Source organism: Eleutherodactylus coqui, chromosome 6 (genome assembly GCF_035609145.1).
Source record: "Eleutherodactylus coqui strain aEleCoq1 chromosome 6, aEleCoq1.hap1, whole genome shotgun sequence".
Taxonomy (NCBI): Eukaryota; Metazoa; Chordata; class Amphibia; order Anura; family Eleutherodactylidae; genus Eleutherodactylus; species Eleutherodactylus coqui.
Window position 1 is genome coordinate 50,280,904 of NC_089842.1, and position 26,029 is coordinate 50,306,932.

General features: G+C 42.5%; 1 protein-coding gene across 1 annotated transcript in view; it reads left to right on the plus strand.

The window, feature by feature from the left end:
- The window catches only part of TMEM240 (transmembrane protein 240), an 80,638-nt gene that overhangs the window by 33,873 nt on the left and 20,736 nt on the right, over positions 1-26,029 (plus strand). The window contains exon 2 of the mRNA XM_066572695.1: positions 23,070-23,278. Coding sequence (XP_066428792.1) covers positions 23,070-23,278 — 209 coding nt within the window. The remainder of the gene's footprint in view (positions 1-23,069; positions 23,279-26,029) is intronic.

Consider the following 26,029-nt stretch of genomic DNA (forward strand, 5'->3'; position numbering starts at 1 on the left):
CATGTAACAATCATTCACCCTTTTTCTGTTTGCTTCTTTGCAAGGAGGCTACAATAAAAGTTTTGTTTTACAATAAAACTTTAGGAAGATATTCCTTTTTTAAAATTGAAGCAAAAACCACCAACCAATTTACACAAAAAAGTGCCAAAAAGCCAAAGTATACAAAAATAAGATGAATCTTTACTGATTTTACATTAAAATACCGTATTAGAAAAAAGATAGCGTCCACTGCGAAAGGAGATAAGGAGATGGTATCACTGATCATTACAATAAGTAATACAGTAATATAATAGACAGGAGAACATGCTCGAGCGAGTAGTGCCTTATTCGAGTACCTGCCCGCTCGTCTCTAAAGATTTGGGTGCCGGCGCGGGTGACAGGTGAGTTGCGGCGGTGAGCAGGGGGGGGAGAGGGAGAGAGAGATCTCCCCTCCGTTCCTCCCCGCTCTCCCCCGCCCCCCGCCGGCACCCGAATCTTTAGAGACGAGCGGCCAGGTACTCGAATAAGGCACTACTCACTCGAGTAGTTTGCCTTATCGAGTATGCTCGCTCATCTCTACTCACAATACATTCCATGTGATAAAGTGCATATAAAATAAATCAAGGTCTAACATGCCAAAAGGTAATCACAGGACGTAACAAACCCATGTGTTCAGACCTCCTGGACGGTGTCTGCCCTGACTTGTGTTTACTCTGAATAGTCTTCATCTGTGGCCAGCGGCGCCTGCTTTCACCTTCCTCCTCCTCCCCTTCTATGGTTGTGAGCATCCTCTGGGTCTTCCATCTTCAGGCTGTCACCACCACCGATGGGGCGTGTGGGCATGCTCAGTCCAACCCTTAAAGGCTCAGGCACTGGAGGCTTCCTCTGCAAGTGCTTCAAGTAAAGGTGTTCCAGTACTCTGCTTGTTACCTGGTTTTGACCCTTGTCTATACACCCAGCTTTCCTGAACTCTGCCTGTCCCGACCTCAGCTTGTTTTCTGACTACACGCAGCCTGCTCTGACCTCTAGCCTGATTTACCATATTGCATGGGGTGAAAACAAGGGGACCCCTTAGAGCAGCACTCAGGAGTAGCCCAAAGCCTAATCAGTCAGTTACACACTGGATACACACCCACTGTGTTACACCTATTACGTACATTTAGACGCACATTAGTAGCTTTTCATAGCTTTATTATTTATGTCTTTTTCTTCCTGTAGTTGTGATTGGTGGAGCAGAAATCAGCTGATTTTCAGCCAAACTTTTATCCTGCAGTGGCCACTACTGGGGAAATGTAGTATTACATCCCAAGAATTCAAACCATGTAATACAATTAAAGGGGTGAAGTCTTCTGTGAATCCGATGCAAATTCCATGGCAAATCCGTAATGGTGTGGATTTTGACCAGTTTTGGTGCAGAACTTGCTGTGGATTTAGATGGGGATTTTCTGCTATGGAAAATCCATACCAGTTCCACTACGTGTGAATGCACTCATAATGTACCATAGGTGGTGTGCCTAAAGGCCGCAGCATTGTAAATCCAGTCATATGTTTCGTTAATTTATTTTCAGACTTCCAGAATTATTTGGCCCCAAGGAATTAACCTTTTGGTTCCAGATGGTGTTTTATGTCTTTATGTTTCCGAGGGGCTTAACCACCGAGTCATTGTTCCTCTTAATAGTGAGTCTAGTACATACACTCATGAGGTTAGCGGGTTCAGCCACAAACAGAGCCGAATCTCCAGGGAAAAATATACATTAAACGCGAGTAGAAGCTTTATAGTATTTAAATATCAGATCAATAGATGTCTGAAAACTCTGCAGGTTCCTACTCACATTGATCTATTTCATTAGCATTGCTGGGTATTACGACTACCTCTAAGATATAAAAAGCCGTTCTGGTGTATTCTTCAAGGTCAGTGGGAATGAATAAGCGAGGCAGACGAGTGGCCACATGCCAGCTTTACGCTTAAAATTAGTAAAAAATTTTTTATGTGAAATCTTCTCAAGAAAGCATTTATACTATTGACCCTCAGACCATCAATACTGCCAAAACCACTGCAAATAGCTGATAATGTGTAGGGCTGTGTGAACCTCCAGCAGTGCTCCAGGGAAAGCCAGATGACAGTTCTAATTGATTTCCATAATTCATCGCCATTAGTTCTTGCTGGCTTGGTTTAATTTCCTATCTCTATATAACTAATTTTCAGGATAAATAACACCATGTCCATGACTGTACTCGGTCCAGAAAAGTAGATCGATCGATCTATCTATCTATCTATCTCATATCTATCATCTATCTATCTATCTCATATCTATCTATCTATCTCATATCTATCTATCTCATATCTATCTATCTCATATCTATCTATCTATCTATCTCATATCTATCTATCTATCTATCTCATATCTATCTATCTATCTATCTATCTATCTATCTATCTATCTATCTATCTATCCATCCATCCATCTATCTATCCCATATCTATCTATCTATCTATCTATCTATCTATCTATCTATCTATCTATCCCATATCTATCTTATATCGATCTCATATCTATCTATCTATCTATCTCATATCTATCTATCTCATATCTATCTATCTATTAGAGATGAGCGAACGTACTCGTTACGAGTACTTACGCACCCGAGTACCGCCATTTTCGAGTACTTCAGTACTCGCGCACAAATATTCGGGGGGCGCCGGGGGGCGGGGAGAGGCGTGGCGGTGCGGGGGGTAGCAGCGGGGAACAGGGGGGAGCCCTCTCTCTCTCCCTCTCCCCCCCACTCCCCACTGCTACCCCCCGTGCCGCCACGGCGGCCCCCGAATTTTTTCGCCCGAGTACGGAAGTACTCGGAATTCGCGGTATTCGGGCGAAAAAGGGGCGTGGCCGAGCACGTTCGCTCATCTCTACTATCTATCTATCTATCTATCCCATATCTATCTCATATCCATCTCATATCTATCTATCTATCTATCTATCTATCCCATATCTATCTCATATCTATCTCATATCTATCATCTATCTATCTCATATCTATCTATCTAATATCTATCTATCTCATATCTATCTATCTATCTATCTATCTATCTATCTATCTATCTATCTATCTATCTATGTCCTATCTATCTATCTATATATCTATCTCATATCTATCTATCTATCTCATATCTATCATCTATCTTTTATCTATCTATCATCTATCCATCCCATATCTATCTATCCATCCCATATCTATCTATCTATCTCCTATCTATCTATCTATCTATCTTATCTATCTATCTATCTGTCTCATATCTATCTATCTATCTATCTATCTATCTATCTATCTGTCTCATATCTATCTATCTATCTATCTATCTATCTATCTATCTATCTATCTATCTATCTATCTATCTATCTATCTATCTATCTCTCATATCTATCTATCAAGTCAAAATATGAGACAGCATTCCAAATTGGGGTAAACATGAGGACACTTATCTACATGAAGTAGACAGAAGACTGGAAGTAGACAGAACAGAACAAGAGTAAGACCTGGTATCCTGGTTACACGTAAGCCAAGCAGCTATACTCAACGTCAAGTAGCAGCTGCAAAAACAAATAAGACTTTAGGGTGTATAAAAACCGAGATCCAAATGTGATATTACACCTCTATACATCCCTTGTAAGACCACATCTTGAGTGTGGAATTCAGTTTTGGCCTCCACATTCAAAAAGGATATAGGAGAGCTAGAGAGGGTTTAATAGTGGGTGACCAGGTTATTAAATGGGATGAGGGGCTTAACAAGGTAGAAAAATCAGGCTTGGTTAACCCGTAGAAGAGATGCCTAAGGCCGTCTTCGCATGAGGCGGAATGCTAGGCAGTTTCTGCTACCAAATCGTAGCAGATATTCTGCAGCATTTACATTACAATCGTTTTCCCGAGCGTACCCAGGGGCTGCATACAGCTGCAAAACCAATCTACATACATGGGCTGGCCCCTTGGCGTAAGCTTTCCAAACAGGACCCATTTCCTGGCCTATGTGAAAATTTGTTTGGAGCCCCTTAGGCTGTGTTTCTTTTTTTCTGGAGCATTTTTGAACCACAATTAAAAATCACATAAACATGGCATACAGTATTCAAAACCTCATGTGGATTGAAACAAAACATACTGAAAAAAAAACAAATGCAGGTTTTGAATGCGTTTTTTAATTGTGTGTAAAGTGTGCAATCATATGCAGGATATACCCAGGTTATACCAGCAGGTCTATATCACAATATACAGGGAGATGTATAACTTATACTAGCTGTTCATATATAATTATATACAGGAGATACCCAGGTTATACCAGCATGCTCCATATCACTATATACAGGAGATGTATAACTTATACTAGCTGTTCATATATAATTATATACAGGATATACCCAGGTTATACCAGCAGGTCTATATCACAATATACAGGGAGATGTATAACTTATACTAGCTGTTCATATATAATTATATACAGGAGATACCGAGGTTATACCAGCATGCTCCATATCACTATATACAGGAGATGTATAACTTATAATAGCTGTACATATAGAATTATATACAGGAGATTCCCAGGTTATACCAGCATGCTCCATATCACGATATACAGGAGATGTATAACTTATACTAGCTGTTCATATATAATTATATACAGGAGATACCCAGGTTATACCAGCATGCTCCATATCACTATATACAGGAGATGTATAACTTATACCAGCTGTACATATATAATTATATACAGGAGATACCCAGGTTATACCAGCATGCTCCATATCACTATATACAGGAGATGTATAACTTATAATAGCTGTACATATATAATTATATACAGGAGATTCCCAGGTTATACCAGCAGGTCTATAACACTATATACAGGGAGATTTATAACTTATACCAGCTGTACATATATAATTATATACAGGAGATACCCAGGTTATACCAGCATGGTCCATATCACTATATAGAGGAAGTATAACTTATACCAGCTGTACATATATAATCATATACAGGAGATACCCAGGTTATACCAAAAACCGAGCAGAGAGACAGAAACTCTGAACTGAGCCCTAACGCAGGTTTGTAAGCAGTGTTAGTGCTCCAGTAGCCGCGCCAAAAAAAGGCGGCTATCGGAGGGTTAAATCACGGCTATTTTTCACAATTTTAACACGGCTGGATGCGGCGTTTGCAGTGCACTGACGACGCAGCCCTGAGATGAAGGGAGCCCCCGGCAATGATGAGAGGAGTTCAAAGCGGGGGAATCCCTTCATTCCCCCAGGGATTCCCTTCATTGTTCTGTCGGCCGGCAAAGGGAGGGTGAGGGAGCTTAATGCTGCAGGAATGAAGGGAATCCCCGTAGGGACTCCATTCATCCCTGCAAGGATGTTAAACTCCCTCCCTCTCCCTTTGCCGAACGGCTCGCATAGACTTCTATAGGAGCCTATGAAGCCGCCAAAGTTGTGCCATCAGAAGATAGTACAAGTTTTTTTTCGGAGCGTCGAAAAATCGTTTCTCTGAAAGAACCCATAGGGTTAGAACCGTAACGAATCGAAAAAATAGGTTGGACAGCGCCTCACAATTAACTATTATTCGCCTTCTGAGTTTCGAGAACAGGTATGTAAGGATTTACCCGGTACCCGGTGGGGTCCTATATATAGTCCCCCACTAGCACCCTATCTGAGCTTCATGGCCCGATATCGCATTTGCCGGTGTGAAATTATCCTTAGTCTACAATATGGAGGAATATGTCTGCGGAATATGTTTTTGTCATTACTTCCAGAAGTCAGGACTTACAAGTCTAATAATGTGCAGACATACTCTGGTTCATTCATGGCCAGCCTTAGCTATCTGCAACCTGTGCAGCAAGGCGCCAGACACCAGCTTGTAGGGGAGGCAACAGGTAGATGTAGGCAAGGGGTGATCACTTACCTTTAGGTCCACCTGCCCACCTTATTTTCCTCCTTCACGCAGAAGTGTCTTGTGGTTTAATCATCTCTTTGCTCTGTCTGATTCCCTCTGATGTTCCAGGGCCCTGCTGTCAGCCCATTAGCAATACAATTGCTTAGTTCTGCTACTGTATTTTTGTTATGAGTTTGGTTTGGGAGCTGTATTCATGTTATAAGCTTTGTTCTGGGCTGTATGTTATAAACTTGGTTCTGGTATTGTATCTAGACACTGAGTTTGGTTCCTATTGAATTTATATTATGAGCTTGTTCTGGGGCTGTATTTTTGTACCTGGTTCTATGGGTGTATTTATGTTATACGTTTGGTTAAGGGGCTTTATTTATGTTCTTGGTTCATGTACTGTATTTATTTTAATTTTGATTCATGCTGAATATATGTTATGAGCTTGATTCTAGGGCTGTATTTATGTTATGAGCTTTGTTCTGGGGCTGTATTTATGTTATGAGTTTGGTTAATGCAGTATTTATGTTATTAGCTTGGTCCTGGTGCTGTATTTATGCTATGAGCTTGGTTCTGGGGATGTATTTATTTTATGAGTTTGGTTCAAGCTGTATTTATGTTATTAGCTTGGTGCTGGTGCTGTATTTATGTTATGAGCTAGGTTCTGAGTCTGTATTTCTGTTAATAGCTTGGTCCTGGTGCTGTATATATGTTATTAGCTTGGTCCTGGTGCTGTATTTGTGCTATGAGCTTGGTTCTGGGGCTGTATTTATGTTATAAGTTTGGTTCTGGGACTGTATTTATGTTATTAGCTTGGTCCTGGTACAATGTTTATGTTATGAGCTTGGTTCTGGGGCTGTATTTATGTTATGAGTTTGGTTAATGTTGTATTTATGTTATGAGTTTGGTTCATGCTGTATTTATGTTATTAGCTAGGTCCTGGTGCAATATTTATGTTATGCGCTTGGTTCTGGTACAGCTGTTTTGGTATGAGTATGCTGTTAACTTGCTGCTTTCTGTACAAACAGAATACTGCCTATCACTGCAATATATATAGTTTTTCTTATGAAAATGGGGGAGGCTCAAAAAAAAATTCACACTGGGTGCTATCTAATCTAAGACTGGCACTGGGCTTACATAGCTATGTCTATTTCCTTTTCAGCCACAATGTAGTTGCATGTAAGATGGATAAAGGATCGGACATAGCACGGAAACAAAAGTGAATGCCTTTGTACTATACATAACACTAATCATCCACAAATCTTCATCCTTCGCTGGCCTCTCCCGATTACCTGCATAGCCTGTTAGTCACGGAGACGTCCAACACACTACGTCCGGTCCATGTAGAGCAGTTTATAATGACATTGGTTTGGCTATGCATTTGGTATTGCAGCATCGTGAGCACAAAGCTTCTTATGCTAGGAGGCTGGATATTGATTATACCTTGGCATTTAACAGAACTGTGCCTGCAAACCTGATCTTCTAATTACAGACCCGTGGTTCGTTCTATACTTTGTGCAAATGGGTGCTTAATTTTTTGATGGATATACCCTCTGTACCATCTTAGTAATTTTTAGCATATTCACCGGATATGCCATAGGGTGCCACAACCTCCTCCCATTCCCAGAAGAAGGATACTGTGGCACCTTTTTCTCTGCACGGCGCTATCTCTCAACTGAATGGGACTAAGCTGTCATACCTGCACTTAACCAGGTCAGGAGGGTCTGGAAAGGGTGGCTGTATTTTACCAACACTGTGGCTTCTTCTGTATGGGAAATAGAATAAACTAACAATATCTGTTGATATATGGACAACTTGGTATTGGAAAAAGGAGAAGGGGAACCCCTTGCTCTCATGATTGGTAGACTTTCCTTCATGCAGACCCTCATGATCACACTTTCTTTACGGGAGTTTTGAACTATTTCTTTAAAGTGTACCTCTTGTTGTAGTCTATTCTTTGCTTAAAAAGTACCTGTCATGTCCTTGAGTCAGCTGGGCTGGCTGTATAGCTTTGCAGCGGTGGTCCTGCTGACTCTATAGCGGATTTTATTTTCTTCCTTCTCCCTTCCTTCCGCTGGACTGAGTCTCCATGTTGCCAACCGTCCCTAAATTTACAGACAGTCCGCACTGCAAATGCTCTGTGCAAGCGCTACCTCTCTGAACGAGCCACAACCAAAGGGAGGAGGGCGAGGGACGTCATTCCGCTGATCCCCATTCATCTTGCTGTTTGGCGGTGGCACTGCACTGCTAATTTGATTTAGACCACTCTCACATGAGCGTATGGTCACTGCGTATTATGCGCCCAGTTTTTGAGTGCATACAAGTCTCCCATAGATTTTACCTGTGCTTCTCACACACAGCGTGGGAAATGCACACACTAAAAAATTACGCCAACGCACACACCAAGATAGTGTATGGGGATTATGGGTAGGCACAGTCTGTCGGCATGATAGATGGGGTAGCAGGATAGAGGAAGCAGCCCACTCTTACACGCGGTCGCAGGGTGTTATCAGTAAGGCTAAATTCACATCAGCGCTAGTGATTCTGATTTCTTGCTCTGTTAAGGAAGCAGGAAAACGGAATCCCCCGAATTAACCCTTTGCAATCCAATTTTGGATTCAGGGTTTCCTAGGGAGCTCTCCCTTTCTGCCACTATACAATGGCGCCGTATGCTGGCTAGAGCAAGTACTGCGGTATGGGACATGCTGGAGAGGCCCTCTCGACAACAGAGCGGCCAGTAATATACAGTAAGAATACCCTGCCGGACGTCTTCCAACGTAGAAGCTGTACAGCCTTCAATCAGAATGTCTTCAGACATCAGACAGTGGATTGGAAAGGGTTAATGGATCCATTTCATAACAGAACCAAACTGTGCCAAATGGACCCGTTGACTATATTTGGGTCTGTTCGGTTCCTGCACATGTTTGACATTTCATGTCAGATCTGCGCCATATGCGGCAGTACACCAGGGCACTGCCGGCTCCACATCTGTAAAAATGCTGTAAAACGCTGCGTGAATGAGCGGTGCCTGTACAAATACACTCAGTATTTGCACAGGCACGCACACAAAATATGCACGTGCATATTTTGGCTAAATTTCCAAAACTGGAACGCAGACAGAACTCTCGACACAACCATAGGGCATCATTATGAAACCCGGTAACTGGGGCTGTAGGCTTTGGTCTCTGTTTCTGCAGATTTCTGTTCGTTTCTGGTGCAGCGCCTGAGGAGCAGGCTCCCAGCCTAGGAGACAGTGGGGGTAGAGTAGTTTACTTGTCACGGTGGCTCTACCGTCTCCCACCCAGAGGGTATCCAGGAACATGTCCAAGGGGAGAGGGCAGACTATTCTAATAGAGAAACCCACTGGTGGTTTACCTTAGTCCTTTTGTCACGAGTGACGCCACTGTTCCTCCTCCACGTTGAATTCTAGATGATGGAATAAAGAGTCCACACGCAGAGTTGAAGTTTAAAGGCAGAATCAGGAACAGTCGGTAAAGCCGTTTACTGGTAACATAACTTGTAACAGTCCAGTAACAATTGACATCCACCGACAATACACTTAATGTAGAAGAACACACGGTGTGACAGGGAGGAAACACGGGATGACAGAGGAACTTTCATAGGCCGAGTTATCTGTGAATCTTTCTGGACACCTTTCACGAACACTGGACAACTCTCTAGTGGTACACACTCACGGAGCAGGAACATACACTTCAGCGATACACAGTGGGGACAATTACTTGCAGCTTCTCTCTCTCTTAATCCTCCAGGTAGGGAAGAAGAAGGAGTCCATAACACTCACAAGCTATCCTCTCAGCCTCTTGCATGTTCACCCCCACACAGACTGAAGGTGTCTGTGTGTAGCCAGCTCCTCTCTGGTCGGCCCAACAGGAGACCACTCCAACAACCACTACAACTAACTAACTACCTCCTGCACCTTGCATCCACATATATAAAACAAGGTCACATGACATACAAATAGATACTTTTCCAGACATAACCCAGACATTAACCCATTCAGTGCTGCAAAGGTGCAATACACATAATATTCACCCACATGGAACACATTGGAAATACACATAAGCAGAAGACTAAATAGATCATTCAGAAACTTCCAGAACATATGCACATCAGCTTCTGTACACTACACTGGCTTTTGTGCTGGACAGATTCAACTACAATCTTCTGTTCTACACAAATGCCGGAATTGAACAATAATTGTCTGAAACTGAACCACAGCCTGTAGTTTTGGTCTCCTTTTTAGTATTCACTGCCCGCGGTTCTGTCTGGATGCTGTTTTTCAGGATGCAGATGCAAACTCCCAATGCAGCCTCAAACATGTTGTGAACACATCCTCAATTTCCTTTTTAGCGCATCGCAACACAACAAACATGCGTTGCCATATCCACAATGACCTGTACAATGAATTGAACATAAGATTTATCCTGCGCAGCAAAAAGCGTAAAAAACTAAAGACCAATATTTTGCCTCCAAATAGACGCAATAAATGTGATAAAAAAGCTGCATGTACCAAAATGATACTAATAAAAACTACAAAAAACAAAAGCTCCAAGCATGGAAAAATAAAAAAGTTCTGTGACTTTGAATGCAACGATGTAAAAAAAAAAAAAAAAAAGGGTCTTCATTGTGCAAAAGTGGAGAAACCTAAAGAAATTTTTAAAAACACAACTAATATGTTTTCTCTCCACGCGCCAAAAATAATTAATAATATATATATATTATATGCCCACAAAAATGGTATCAATAAAAACTACAGTTTGCCACGCAAAAAAAAAAAATGCTCCCATATATCGATTTTGACAGAAAAATAAAAAAGTTATGGCTTTTGAAAAGTGGGGATGAAAATCCCCCCCAAATCATGGCGTCCTCGTGGCTAAAATAGGCCGTGCCCTTAAGGGGTTAATGACCAAGAATACTCTTGTAAAAGACCTTCCTCCACATTTTGCCACCAGCTGTAGAGATTCACTAGTACAACGAATGTAACATTATTCCTGATGATCAGTGAACAACAAGCAATGGAAGAATTAATGTATCTCTCATATTTAGCAATCTAATAGTCATTAAATGCTGATTTATATACTCATGTCAAACGTTTTCATCAGTGGGGGGGGGGGGGGGGGTCTGGGTGCCAAGAGTCCAACAGAAAGAGAAACTGTAGATTTCTATGTGAGCCATATTACGTGGTGATTATACAGAGGCATGATATGACCATATGTTGAGGCCTTACCATAAAGTGGCTGTCCCACTTCAATAAACCCTTTCCCTATTCAAAAGTTAACTTGCACCAACTTTCCTGTCTTACCCGATTTTCAGTGCAGATGGAGATACGAGACCCGGTCATGTGATCTTCCCCAGCTCATTTTCAGAGCTTCCGCTTACATTGTGTTCATTCTGTGTTTCAGCCAGGGCAATGTACGCAACGTCCGTAATGATGCAGTTGTGAGATGACCCTGGTATCTGATTCAGGGTTTCCCCGATTTCCCAGCAATAACTTAGAGACGGCAGGGTATAGTGGATTGTTCCAGGACCAGGAGTACCTAGCCCAGCTCCTTTATGGTTACCACTGGTTTCCTTGTTCTCATAGGTAGTCATGGGTGCTAAAAAAGGACTCAGAAGAGGGCCTAGTCTGACGATAAGCCTTAATGGTGTTGGTGATACGGAGACTCCATGGGTAACTCAAGTGGGGTTAGAGTGCTGAAAAGTTTGCTTTCATCGACAAACTGCAAAAATACAAAATGCATGGATCAAAAGTTTTAGTCCTGTTCCCAGGTCCCTCAAGTCGTTATACAAATTGGCTACTTGGAAGTATCCGCTTTAGCGGTATGATTTTTCAAGTCCTGTACCTGGGTATCAGGTTCTATACAGTTCTTACCCTGTCACTAGGAAAAATAAGTCATTTTTCCAAATAAATGGTCATAATTGGGTAGAGGGGAGGGAATGATAATGTGGTAGCCTCCAAGACAACCTTGCACTCTTTACCAAGTACTCCATGCCCATAGGGCAAAATACTGCAACCCAGCAGTGTAACAGAGGAGACTGCACAGGTAGTCCTCTCTCTTGCAGTGTCGCTGCTCCCTACTCTTCTGGTTTCCTTTCCCACTCAGAGAGAGATAAAACACTGAGGGATTTCTGGGAGACGACACCTAAGGAAATGTCTGCAGTGACAGGAAAGAGGCATTCACAGGCACCCAGTGTTGAATGACAGGGCACATGCTTAAAAGGCATGATCATGAGGACTGGAACTGAGGTTGTGATATCACCCCGGCTCCATTTCCTAATTGTAGCTGGTGCACCCCAATACTGCAATGACCACTGTGTCAACAGCTCAGACGGCATAAGTATGAGGTGCGTATATATGTGCTGTCCTACGCGAGTTGCACCTGGGAATCTAAAGTGCAACTCGCATATGCCCATGTGAATGGGTTCTTATGGGCAGCGGGGTGATGGCATACCACAGATTGTGAAGATTCTCCGGAGCTGTTACTTATTAGATAGATAGTCTATCTTCTGCACTTGCAAGTTACTGGACCACATCTAATATTTAGTAGAGGGTGCATTCGCAACAGGATATATATTGAACACCTGCTTCTGCTCCTTCAAGGAGTCTTTGCCAGTGTAGCAGCTCCATCTCTGCAATCTGTCGACCCGCTGTGTGTTCTATCTCTGCTTTTCTAGTCTCTAGTTAAGCGGCGGCTTCTGCCTGTGCAGGTGTGTCACATTAAGTCATTTCTAAATTGTGTCTGCTTGAGGATGTGCTCAGCCGTGCAGCTCTTTGTTTACAGAAAACATTTGTATGTTTCCAGCATTTCTGCCAAGACCTAATACTAATCCCTATCTGATTGACAGCCGGCGCCCTGGCATCTCCGCATAACCCGCGCTACCTGTGCAGTGTTCTTGCTGCATTGTGTCGGTGAGGCTGCAGCCATGGATGCAGCACTCTGTGCCATTAATCCCCTGCTGAGCGACTGCAGAGAGACACAAGCAGGGTTGACTGCAAAGGAAGCAGAGGCTTTCCTTATAGACAGTGCTATAGCACACTGACAATTTACCAAAACACATCTATATTCAGGTCATGAAACATTTGTCACGCAAGGCATTCTTAAAGGGCAAGCCTAGCAAAAATCAAAATGACAGTGTTGAAGCCAGTGCCAGCCTTACCATGTTGGTGCCCTTCATTATATAGTGTACCATCAAACAGTGTACAGATAACCTCTCTAAACCGTGCTTGGTTGTAAGTATTGCATATAGTTGCCTAATAATAACACTACGTTGCAACATTGTTGCTACTATACACTGGAAAAATAATAATGTAGCTAAGGCCAATTTCAGATGAGTGGATTATAACGCATCCATAATATGGATCTGTATTATGTAGGTGTTATAGATGACGTTATAACCGTAAGTCATCAGTATTTCATCACTATTTGATCTGTGTTTGCCTTTGTATATTTTATTTTCCACTGGGCAAATTCTAATCTGTGTTTACCCAATAGAAAATATTAGCAATACGGAGGCAAATATGAGCAAAATAGATCATGCTTTGTTTAAAAAAAAAAAAATCTTGTTATTTGTATAGCGCCAACTTATTCCGCAGTGTTTTCTGGTAATTTATTTATTCCCCCCCCCCCTCCTCCCCCCAACAAGCTGGGTCTTCATTTTACTGACTGAGTCAACCTTGAGCCAGCTACCTGAGCCATGTGGGGATTGATCTCGCAACCTTCAGGTCGTGAGCGAGAGCTTAGGACTGAATACTGCTGCCTTACACTGTGCACCACACACAAAAATATGTGAATACATAGATTTTTATTAGCTACTAGAGATGAGCATGTATACTCCCTAAGCACATTACTTGAGCGAGTAGTGCCTTAGCCGAGTTTCTCCCCGCTCGTTTCTAAAGATTCGGGGGCCGGTGGGGGAGAGGGAGAGAGGGATCTCCCCTCCGTTCCTCCCTGCTCTCCCCCGCCGTTCCCCCCCCCCCCCCCCTTCCCAAATCTTTAGAGACGAGCGGGGAGGTACTCGGCTAAGGCACTACTCGCTCGAGTAATGTGCCTTAGCAAGTATACTCTCTCATCTTTATTAGCTACCTATTATGGTCTGCAAAACACTGACCAAATATGGAGGTAAAATACGCTCGTCTGAAAGCAGCCTTAAGGTGCCCAATAAAGTTACAATGGTTTAGTTTTTTGCCCTATATATACTAATGCAGCAGAGAAAGCCACCGCAAGACAACTCTGGAAGCTGCTTTCTTCAGGAGGCAAAAGGATCAATGCTGAAATTCAATGAGATTTATTAATTACTGAAAATTCAAGTTTTCATGTCATGAATTGCACCAAAAAACTGTCAAACATTGCTTTGCGTCACATTTACTATGCGTTTTAGACACTTTCAGACACTCTATTTTGCTTTGGCCTTCAAAGGGATGTTCTTTTGTTAAAAAAAGGGAGCTTTAGCTAATTAGCCAAATACCAAAAAATGAGAGCAATAAGTCAAATAGTCTCTCTATAGCAACACAGCAGCCAGGTGCATACAAGCCCAATTCCAAAAAAAAGTTGGGACACTGTGTAAAATGTAAATCACTGTAAAGAAAAAAAAAGAATGCAATGATTTGGAAATCTCATATAATCCTATTTTATTCATGATAGAGCATAACACGTATCAGAAGGGGAAAGGGAGACATTTTTTAATTTCATTTAAAAAAAAACAACTCATTTAGAAACTGATGGCAGCGACACATCTCACAAAAGTTGGGATGGGGTAACCAAAGGCTAGAAAAGTAAGTGGTACTAATGAAAAACAGCTGGAGAGTCAGTTTTCTACTAAGTCACATGACTGTATAAAAAGAGCACGTTACCATCATCCATGGAAGCTTGTCGTCAATATAAAAGGGCCTATTGCGTCACTTCCTCACAGTAGCAAGGGCCGTAATTCCCAAGCATTGGAGGAGTACTCACCCTCCGACGATAGTAGAATCTGTCCAAGAATTGGGCTACCTGAGACATATGGAGGAACTGATGGTGGAAGACCATCCAGAATGTGGGGACTCTCTTGGAAAGTGGGTGGCCTGGTCCCTTTTCATAGAATCGGCAGAGTTTCAGAAATTCTTGGAATAGGCGAGTAACACATATATTCTCTCTCGCAGATGTTCCCCTAATACCCCATCCCTCTTCCCCTTACCTTCCCACCCTCCCTCGCCCTTTAACCTCTTTCTATTGTTACTTTTCTCTCTCCGCTATACCGCTCCTTCTACATGGACAAGCCATGACTGAAATATTGAAGTGTTTAATAGCAATCAGTGTCATATGACACAACACAAGACAATGGATATCGAGATTGCATTGATGTTAGTATCTTAGCGGCAGAGGGATCCCCAGAGATCTCTTTCAAGAGTTCCAGCTCAAAGAAGTTCACAGTTAAGGGACTATCACTTAATCACTTTTGCCTATCTAAGGTCTTTGGGAGTGCCCCTGCCTGCTACATAAATGTTGCATTAGTACTATCATTTTGAACACAGTATACGGTTTACACATGCTGTTGAATGCTAATATATCAGAAACAAAAAGGTAGTAACCTACAAGTGATGGTTCAAAGTTAATTCAAGTTTTTATCATTCTACTTCATTATATGGTCTGGTGGGACCTCTTTGATATGGGATATTTAATTTACAAAACCTCAATAAAATCGTTTATACATAAAAAGAGCATGTTAGAGAGGCAGAGTCTCTCAGAAGCAAAGATGGTCAGAGGTTCACCGAACAGTGAAAACCTGCATTTAAAAATTGTGGAACAATTTCAGAAAAATGTTCCTCAACATAAACTTGTGAAGACTTTGAATATTCCACTATCTATAGTAAATAGTATAATTAAAAGATTCAGAGAATCTGGAGATATTTATGTGCATAAGGGACAAGGCTGACGGTCAATACTGGACGCTCGAGATCTACCCACCCTCAGGGGCGTTACTGCATTAAAAACAGGCATGATTCTGTAATGCAGATCACTGCATGGGCTCAGCAATACTTCTAGAAATCATGTCTGTGAACACAGTTCGCTGTGCAATCCACAAATGCAGGTAAAAGCTATATCATGCAAAGAAGAAGCCATATATTAATACAATCCAAAAACCACGGACGCCATGTTCTGTGGACTCAAGAGGAGAGGGAACATCCAGCTTGTTATCAGCACACAGTTCAAAAGCCTGCATCTCTGAAGGTATGGGGCTGCATTAGCTCCTATGGCATGGGCAGCTTACACATCTTGAAAGGCACTATCAATGCTGAGTGATATATAGAGGTTTTAGAACAACATCTGCTTCCATCCAGACAAAGCCTCTTTTAGGAAAGGCCTTGTATATTTCAGTAAGACAATGCTAAACCACATACTGCATCAAACACAACAACATGGCTTTGCAGAAGAAGAGTCCGGGTGCTCAGATGGCCGCCAGCAGTGCAGACCTTTCGCCAATTGAAAACTTTTGGCGTATTATGAAACAACAAATCTGGCAGGGAAGACCCAGGACTGTTGAGCAGCTAGAATCCTACATCAGACAAGAACGGGACAACATTCCTCCCCCAAATCTCCAGTAATTGTTCTCCTCACTTCTCAGATGTTTACAGACTGTTCCAAGAAGAGGAGGGGATGCTACATAATGGTAGACATGGCCCTGATCCATCTTTTGTGAGATGTGTTGCTGCCATCAATTTTTAAGTGAGGTCATTTTTCTCAATGTAATGGGAAAATGTCCCCCTTTTACCTTTTTTTCCGTGTTCTATGTTCCAAATCTGCATTCTTTTTTTCTTTATATGTATTTACATTTTACACAGCACCCCAACGTTTTTGCCATTTGGGTTGTACATATATAGAATTGGTGAATTATGGCAATTTTAAAACATAACTTTTATTTTATACATAACTAATTTTAATGACTATAGGTGATATGGACCGCCCTTGGATTGTTTTGGCATCATAACTATTGTTGTTGCTGTAGATCATACTCATTAAGGCTAACTTCACACTGACAAGCTCGATATGGGGCCATGAATCACGGCCCCATATTGTGCTCCCCACCATGTGAATTTCTCGCTGATGCAAGGTGTTTGCATGCCAAAACAGCCTTGCATCACTTCGGGGAAGAAGCAATCCTCTGCCACAGCTTGTTTCCTTCATCATATCGCAGTGCCATGCTGTAAAACATTGCTCATGTGTATGACCTCATTCAAAAGAATGGGGTCCTTATTTGTGCTCGATTTGTGCATCTCACAACGCACAAATCCCACGTGATTTTCTTCTCTGTGTGAAGGCAGCCCTAGGTACCATTATTTTAATATCAGAATAGTCTTACCATGCAGAAGTAGCTTGATCCAGGAGCGTATTCATAACTTGTATTAGTATCCATAGGATCTGCTTTGAAGAACTGGTATCAGCATCTAAGTCTACAGGGAGAAGGGACCAATTACTATCCCTTTAAAGCCCTGGTAGCCTAGTGTACCCTATGATGAAGAAGGCAGGGCTTCCACCCTGATAAGGACGACCCTGTACTGTACCTACTTACAATACCATATATTGTCCCAATAGGGTGAAGGTCTCACATTAATTCCCAACACATTTTGTCTGAGTGATCTCTATATCAAAGGTCCCTTCTCCCTGTAGACTTAAATCCCAATCCCAGTTCTTCAAGGTGATCCTTGAGACAGCTAAATAATACTGTACAATTTCTTTTAATATTCGTTGTTGACACAAGCCACAGGACGCAGACATTGGGGCACATTTATTACTGGTGTTGGGTTCAGAATTCTGGTGTAAAAGTGGGCTTGACTTTCCGCTTGGCCAGGATTTTGAGACATTTATGACACGCAACTTTTTAAAAAGTCGCAAGATCTGCCACAATCTCACTCCAGTAGCTTTGTGTTGTACAAGGTGACTGCACATCCCTTGACAAATTTATCAACGTTGTGATAAATGTGTTGCTATTGACTGGAAAAGGAAACAAATGTTTGCCAGAACACAGTGGTGTCAAAAATTCGCCTATGATCCCCCCCTTCGTTATTTTGAGCATTGGCATTTTGGGAAATTAGGTGAAAAATGTCTAAAATTGTTATTACTGACCACATTAATGTTAGAACTTTTCTTATATTACACTTTAATGTAACTGGAGGTCAGCTATGCACGAGGTCTACCACTAGGAGAAGCTATAACAGGGAAACTCTATTGTACAGGAGATCCAGTGGTGAATTTGGGATTTCTATTACCTATTGGCCATATACAAGGGGAGAAATCTCAGTGGACCACAGTCAAAATAGAAGAAAACAAAACAGCAGTTTGGATTGCATTAACTCTCCTTCTCCATCTTTTACAATTCTTGGTAGTGAAAGAATTAAACAGGTTGTCCACTTGTAAACTACTAATGGGCTATCCTCAGGACAGGTCATCAATAGTAAATTAGTAGGGGGCTGTCGCCTGAGCCCCCCACCAATCAGCTGTTGGCCAGGCCGATGTACTTGTGTACCGAACTGATTTTTGCAGTAAACAGATAGCTCCATTCTCACTGCAGTGGCCAGGCTTGGTATTGCATTCAAAATTTCTATTGAAGCAAATGGGAAATTGGCCTGCAAATACAAGCTTGGCCATTACAGTGAGAACGGAGCTGTCTGCTTTTTGCAGAGATCAGCTCCATGCACCAGAACATTGGTTCAGTGAACATCTGATTAGCAGGGCTTCCAGGCAGTGGATGCCCACTAATTTGCTATTGATGGCCTATCCTAAGCATAGTCCATTAGTAGTTAACAACTGGACAACCCCTTAAAATTTTTAAAAGTTGTTCCAAGAGGCCCTGTAGGCAATAGCCATGTGTACATTGTTGTTTATTGATGATCATCCCCTAATTCCTTGCGCTGCAGTGCAGTTCTGAACATTTTCGTATATGTGCAGGACACACAGCTGTATTCATCTTGGTCTACCTGGTTCATTAATAGGATGCCGCAGGGCTACAGATGCAAAGATATTTAGCCAACCCAACTGACATGAGGACCAGCACCTCAAGAACGTTGCAAGAATCCGCCCCTTCCTCACCGTGGAAATGCTAAAAACACTCACTGTTGCCCTCATCCACTCTCGGCTCGATTATTGCAACTCATTGCTGATCGGCTTCTCCCGCGCCAGATTCTGCCTCCACCAATCCATTCTGAATGTGGCAGCCAGGCTCATCTTCCTGTCCAAAATCCTCTGCCCTGTACCAGTCACTGCAAGTCTGCCCGTCATATACAGAATTCAATTCAAACTCACTACCCTCATCCACAAAGCTTTCCATAGCACTGTGCCGCCCTACATTGCTTCCCTCATCTCAATCCACCACCCAACCCGCTAATGTAATCAGATTAAGTGCCCCTTTAATTCGAACCTCTCATTCCCGCCTCCAAGACTTCTCCAGAGCAGCACCAGTCCTCTGGAACGCGCTACCCCAAACTATCTGAGCAATCACTGACACACTAAACTTCAGGCGGGCCCTAAAAACACACCTCTTCAGGGAGGCATACCATATCCCCCAAACCAAACCCCTCTGTACTCTGCCTGATAATGTGCTCTCTGTCTCACCGACTGCAATCCCTGCATTCTGCGATCAAACGCCCCCTGCAGTCATAACGATTCAGCCACCACATGGCTAAATGTCTCACCATTGTCTATGTGTATAGCATTCCTCACTATCCACCTCGCCATACCGGGCACATCTCCAGCCCTTTACCTGCTGTATCACCGCATTACTTGTAGTATGTAAGCTCGTTGGAGCCCCTCACCCCTACTGTTTCCATCAATCGATTACTACTAGAGATGAGCGAGCGTACTCGGATAAGCACTACTCGCTCGAGTAATTTGCTTTATTCGAGTATCGCTGTGCTCGTCCCTGAAGATTCGGGTGCCGGCACGGAGCGGGGAGCTGCAGGGGAGAGCGGGGAGGAACGGAGGGGAGATCTTTCTCTCCTTCTCTCCCGCCCGCTCTCCCCTGCTCCCCGCTGCGACTCACCTGTCAGCCGCAGCGGCACCCGAATCTTCAGGGACGAGCACAGCGATACTCGGATAAAGCACATTACTCAAGCGAGTAGTGCTTTTCCGAGTACGCTCGCTCATCTCTAATTACTACATGTAACCGTGTTTTTTGTATCCTTGTTTCTTGTATCTGTTCTCCCCTGTATTGTAAGCGCTGCGGAATATGTTGGCAGTAACATTCATTTCGGTACATGGAAGATTTTTTTTTGGTGTCGGCACTCACTTTTTATTTGCAGAGCCCAAGTACAACGAACGATCCAAGATCAATGACTGCAATGCTTTTCGCAGGTGCAACAGATGAAGCTGCTGGTCCAGCAGTGAAACGCGTTGCTGTCATTGATCTTGGATCGTTGGTTATACTTGGGTTCTGCAAATAAAAATCCTAGTACCATTCTTTCTAACAAGTGTTGTGCGTTTGCGCAAGACAGCATGTTTTATTTTCGTGCATATTGCGCACGAACATAGCACATATCAAACTAATTAAACTTAATTGCCCATAGATACGCAAATATGCAAGGCATGCACATGCAAAAAATACAGTAAAATACACTCATGCATGTGCAAAAATATACGTCCATCTGAGATACGTTTTACCTGCTCTAGATGCGCCAAATGTAATAAGAGGCTTGAACCGCTTATTACATTTTCTGCATCGTACTCTGTCATCACTTACCCAATACTAGCGTGTAAAACATCAGTCTTAGACAGGGGTGTAGCTAAAGGCTCATGGGCCCGGGTGCCAAAGCTTATCTTGGGGCCCCCCAACTTCTCTTAACCCCTTAATGCAGAGGTGTAACCTGAAGCTCCTGGGCCCCAATGCAAAACCAGTAACAGGGCCCCCAACTATAATGCTTCATTCATAGTACTGGGCTCCCTATATGGAGAAGAGAGGCCTTATGGGCCCCCTAAGGCTCCTGGGCCCGGGTGCAACCGCACCCCCTGCATCCCCTATAGTTACGCCCCTGGTCTTAAATAAATGTGTGCCACAGTTTCTTAGTCAGTGTCTATGAAGTAACCGTAATCCATCATGAAGTCCTTGTATGTTCTGTCAAACTTCTAAAGTACAGTTTAAATGCTTGTTGATGCCTAGAAGTATTGCCTGCCATGTACTTTATAATGCCTTCCCCTATCAATTACCATCCAGTTGTAATCTATTTATGGCCTATCCCAAGGATAAGCCATCAAAGTAGACTGGCAACTCGCCTCTCAGGATCCCTGCTGATGAGTTGTTCGCCGGGCCTATGTGCTCATGCACTGAGCTGATTTTTGGAGAAAGCAGACAGCTCCATTCCCACTGCAGTGGCCCACCCAGGTATGACAGACAAAGTTCTCACTCACTCCATTAGGAACATGGTCTGTAATACCAAGCCTGGCCACTGCAGTGGGAATGGAGCTATTTGCTTCCTGCAGAAATCAGCTCAGTGCATGAGCACAGTGGCCCAGAAAACAGCTGATCGACAGCAGTCATGGGTGGCAGAATCCTGCTAATTTACATATGATGACTTATCTTGCGGATAGACCATCAATATTTTACAACTGTACACGCCCTTGGCTCAAATATATATAGAGGTTTGCCGAGAAGTTGTAAAAAAAACATTGAAAAATTGCAAATTTGTGAAGCAGAAACGCGCAGTGAGGATGAAACTTCTAGGGAACTACAAATAAGTTTGTCCATACTTGGGCTTAGGCCTATTTCACACGATAGCATTTGAATCCACATTTTGCATCAATACTTGGAATCAGAAATGGAACCTTTTGTAAAGAAAGGTATAAGGACAGTTTCAGACAAGCATATTGTAACAGATCTGTAATACAGATCTGGGGTGGGGGTAGGGGGTGGGCTTAAAATATAAGCCCTACCCCAAAAAATAAGCCATAGCTGCATCCAAAAAGAACCCACAATACATTACCTAACAGGCACTGTTGGCTCAGTCACGCGTCTCCTCTGCACCTACGGCAGACTTGCTTGTAGTTTTCAGTCAGTTCTTCCTGGTTTTGAGGTTCAAAATCCCCGCCTCCAGGAAGCGCTGGCTGGGATTGGTTTGAGTACCACAGCTCAGCCAATCACTGTAGCGCTCGATAAACCAATCACAGCCATCGCATTGCTGAAGGCATGGATTTTGAACCTCCAAACCAGGAAGATCTGACTGAAAACTACAGGCAAGTCTGACGAGGTATAGAGGAGATGCTTGGCTCCGCCGACAGCGCCTTTCAAGTAATGTATTGTGCTATTTGTTTGTTTTTTAAAGCAGATAGGGCTTATTTTAGGGCTTTTACAGTAGGATTTCCTACTGTAAAAGTTGCATCGCACCGCATGAAAACCACGTTTTCGTGTGATGCGATGCAACAGAAAGGAAGGCTCCATAGGGAAACATAGGCTACGAAACATGGCAAATCGTGGCAATATTCAGCATCCCGCAATTTTTTTTCTGGCAATGTAATAGCCTACAAAACATCGCTAATAGGAAGGAATTCATTGGAAAGCATGGGCTTCACATACATGAGATATGTAACACTGTCGCATCGCGAGAAAATCATGTGATTTTGTCACGCGTGTGAAATCGGCCTAATGGAAAGACTTCCATCTTTACCATATTTTGGACCCATTTTGGCTTGATGCGAAATACTGACCCAAATGCTACTGTATGAAAGTCGTCTAAGGAGGCTACCTGTGCCATTGGAGATTAAGATTGTTTTCAAGTCATTCTCGATAAAAAAACGTTATTGATCATATGCATCAGTTTTAGCATTTTGTACGTTTTACTCTTTCTATTCTAGTTGTGAATTAGCGCGATACTTTACTACATATCAGTATTATCTCCCGTTGGGTAAGTAGCTTCAGGGTTAAATGGGATTTCTCACAACAGACCTTCATGAGTCAATAACTGTTCCTAATGACGATATGGCTACATCTGATCGTCCCTCAAAGTAGAACCAATATCTTGGTTTTGGTTGAGCTCCCAACTGTCGAACCCATCAATCAGTCTTTCATGGGAAAAGCCATTCAATCGTTCTTCCTAAGTTCTTCTCATTCAATAATGAGACATATTTCATCCTATGGTTCATTTACTAACTATGGACTTTTCTTTGTCATCTCAACCAATCTCTCAGGTACCACGTTCACTATGTCATCCCGTACGACGGAGACCAGTCGGTGGTGGACTCATCAGAGAATTACTTTGTCACCGACAATGTAACTAAGCAGGAGATTGACCTGATGCTGGGACTCTTGTTAGGATTTTGTATAAGCTGGTTCTTAGTCTGGATGGATGGGGTTCTACATTATGCTGTGAGAGCATGGAGGACCAGTAGACGATATGGTAAGTGCACAGTTTATACAAGTTATCTCTGAAATGAACCTCTGGCGCATATTTTGTAGACCGGACTACCAAAGTAGGTGAAATTGGAAGCCCCATGACATAAAACTGGCCCTACTTCCTGCACCTTCAGACTTTCTTGTATATCATTTCACTTTTTTTCTTGTGGCATAATGATTTGATTGTATACAGTTATATAGACTCAAAAAGACTCCGGTCCAAGAACAAGCTGTAGCATTTTTCTGCTGTGTTGATCCAGAAGAAGCAGAATAAATAAATGAGGAAGATTTACCAATGTGGTTGCGCAGGAGCTTGTTGCCAAATTAGGCTTATTTATGGTGCATAATGTCGCATCAAGGTGTAGATCTAGTTATGAAGGAAATACACCCAAAAAAGAATCATCTTGATATGGGGTGTGGCTTATCCGGAAAGGGTGTGGTTTGATGGTGAAGATAACAACATGGTGTAAACTAAGCCAATTTTTATGCAAAATAAGCTAAATAATAGGTGGTATAAAATTAGACAAAAGCGTCTAAAGATGCATCAAATTTATCATCCAGCGTGAGCCAATGTGATAAGTTTGGCGCTTCTTCTGACTATCTGTTCCAAGTTACCACTATCTGGCTATTATACAGGATTAGTAATTCATCACAATTGTGAGATAGCTGTAAATTTGTCTTCATGATAGGGGATTTCTTCTTAAGACCTTGTTCTGACTTGTCCGAAGCGGATTGGGAATCCAAAGTGGCCCTGGAAAAAAATTGTCATGTTATAGGTGGGCCTAAATCTGCAGCAACTGGGGCAAACCACCAACGGCAGCCACATTGGTGGTAGGAGAGAAGAAAAGATTATGTAGTGAGCTATGCCGCAGCAAGTTTTCAATGAAGTACAGAATGTGTTAGAACTGCAGGCATACAGTAGGGTGCCACCAATTTTAACATGATGTAAATGAACATCTGAGACTGTCTTCTCTTAAGCCTCTATGACAGACATTTATGTCAAGGGTCCTACAACCATGTAATCACCATGAAAGCCCTGTGCTGATTGACAGCTGGGCTCCCACTAATCCTATTTGTTTAACTCCCTAGTTCCCATGGTCAATAGTGACCATGGCGAGTAGGTGATTTGGTTAGGCAGAGGGAGTGGAAATTATATAAGAGCCGAATAGTACCACAATACCATGTTCACATATTACCCCCCATAGTGATGCAATAATACCACCATACTGTTATTGAGAATAAAATCACTATAAAGATCAGTATTACTAATAATAACACTATATGAAGGAAAATTAATACCCCTGGGCCGTGACCACATAGTACCACTATACTGCTATTGAAAAAAAATATACAAACACTAATATCACCCCTATACAATGCGCTTATCTAGTAGATACTACCTCTACACAGTCGCTCTGCAGACCATATGTGATTACATTACCATTATATCCAGTCATCACAGGTGACGTTCCCTCAAACTAGTTTTGTTTGCTTTCCCTTCTCTTCTCCATTTGTCCCAGACTGCCATGGCGACTTCTCTCTGCCACAGATGTTTCTGTAGAATTTGAAAGACAGCATCTTTGGCTACTTGCTTTTCAAGCATTCCCTCTACATTTCCTACATATCCACACAATCTCCCTATCCATAATGCCCCAGATAGTTATTAGGCCCCAAACAATAAGTGCCCCATTTAAACTGGTCATGCATATTAATGATTAGAGTTACTATCTCTCAGACAGAGAACGCAGAGGAAAGAATTAAGAGATTAAAAAGAAAGGAAAGAGAGAGAAAAAGGCAATGTTGATTGATAGTGGGCTGAAAAAAACCTTTCATATTAACAAATCACTGTGGATCCAGAAGAAGGCCAAAGAAAAACCACATGGTAGATTAACATTCTTTATTGTTAACCCCCTAAGGACCAGGCTGTTTTGTACCTTAAAGGGGTTGTCTCGCGGCAGCAAGTGGGTTTATACACTTCTGTATGGCCATATTAATGCACTTTGTAATGTACATCGTGCATTAAATATGAGTCATACAGAAGTTATTCACTTACCTGCTCCGTTGCTAGCGTCCCCGTCGCCATGGATCCGTCTAATTCCGATGTCTTCTGGCGTTTTTAGAGGCGCTTGCGCTGTGCGGTCTACTGCCTGGTGAATGGGGCCGCTCGTGCCGGAGAGCTGGTCACCACGTCGTCATCGTAGCTCCTCCCCGTCACGTGTGCCGATTCCAGCCAATCAGGAGGCTGGAATCGGCAATGGACCGCACAGAGCCCATGGTGCACCATGGGAGAAGACCCGCGGTGCACCATGGGTGAAAACCGCAGTGCATCCCTGGGAAAGGAACGGCGGCCATCTTAGGGAGAAGATTTTTATAACTTCACATTTCAGCACATCGGTGAGTAGCAAGCGGCTTAAAAACCTCTTTAAATTGCTATTTTATGCCGGGGGGGGGGGGGGGGGGGTGACAGGGGGAATGGGCTAATTTAAAATTTTGATGTTTGCCTCAGGACAACCCCTTTAAGGACCAGACACGTTTTAGGGATTTTACCCATGTGGTAGTTTTAATGTCCTATTTTTTTCCTTCAGCTACCAAAATTATTATTTTCTTTTTACCGTGACATGTAGGGCTATTTTTTTAATATCTTTTTCACTGACTTTTTTTCATTTTTTTAGTTTATTGGGGGTAAAAGGCTAAAAAAAAGATTTTTAAATTTTTTTTTAAAGTTAGTATATTTGTTCTAAAATAAAGTACAGGA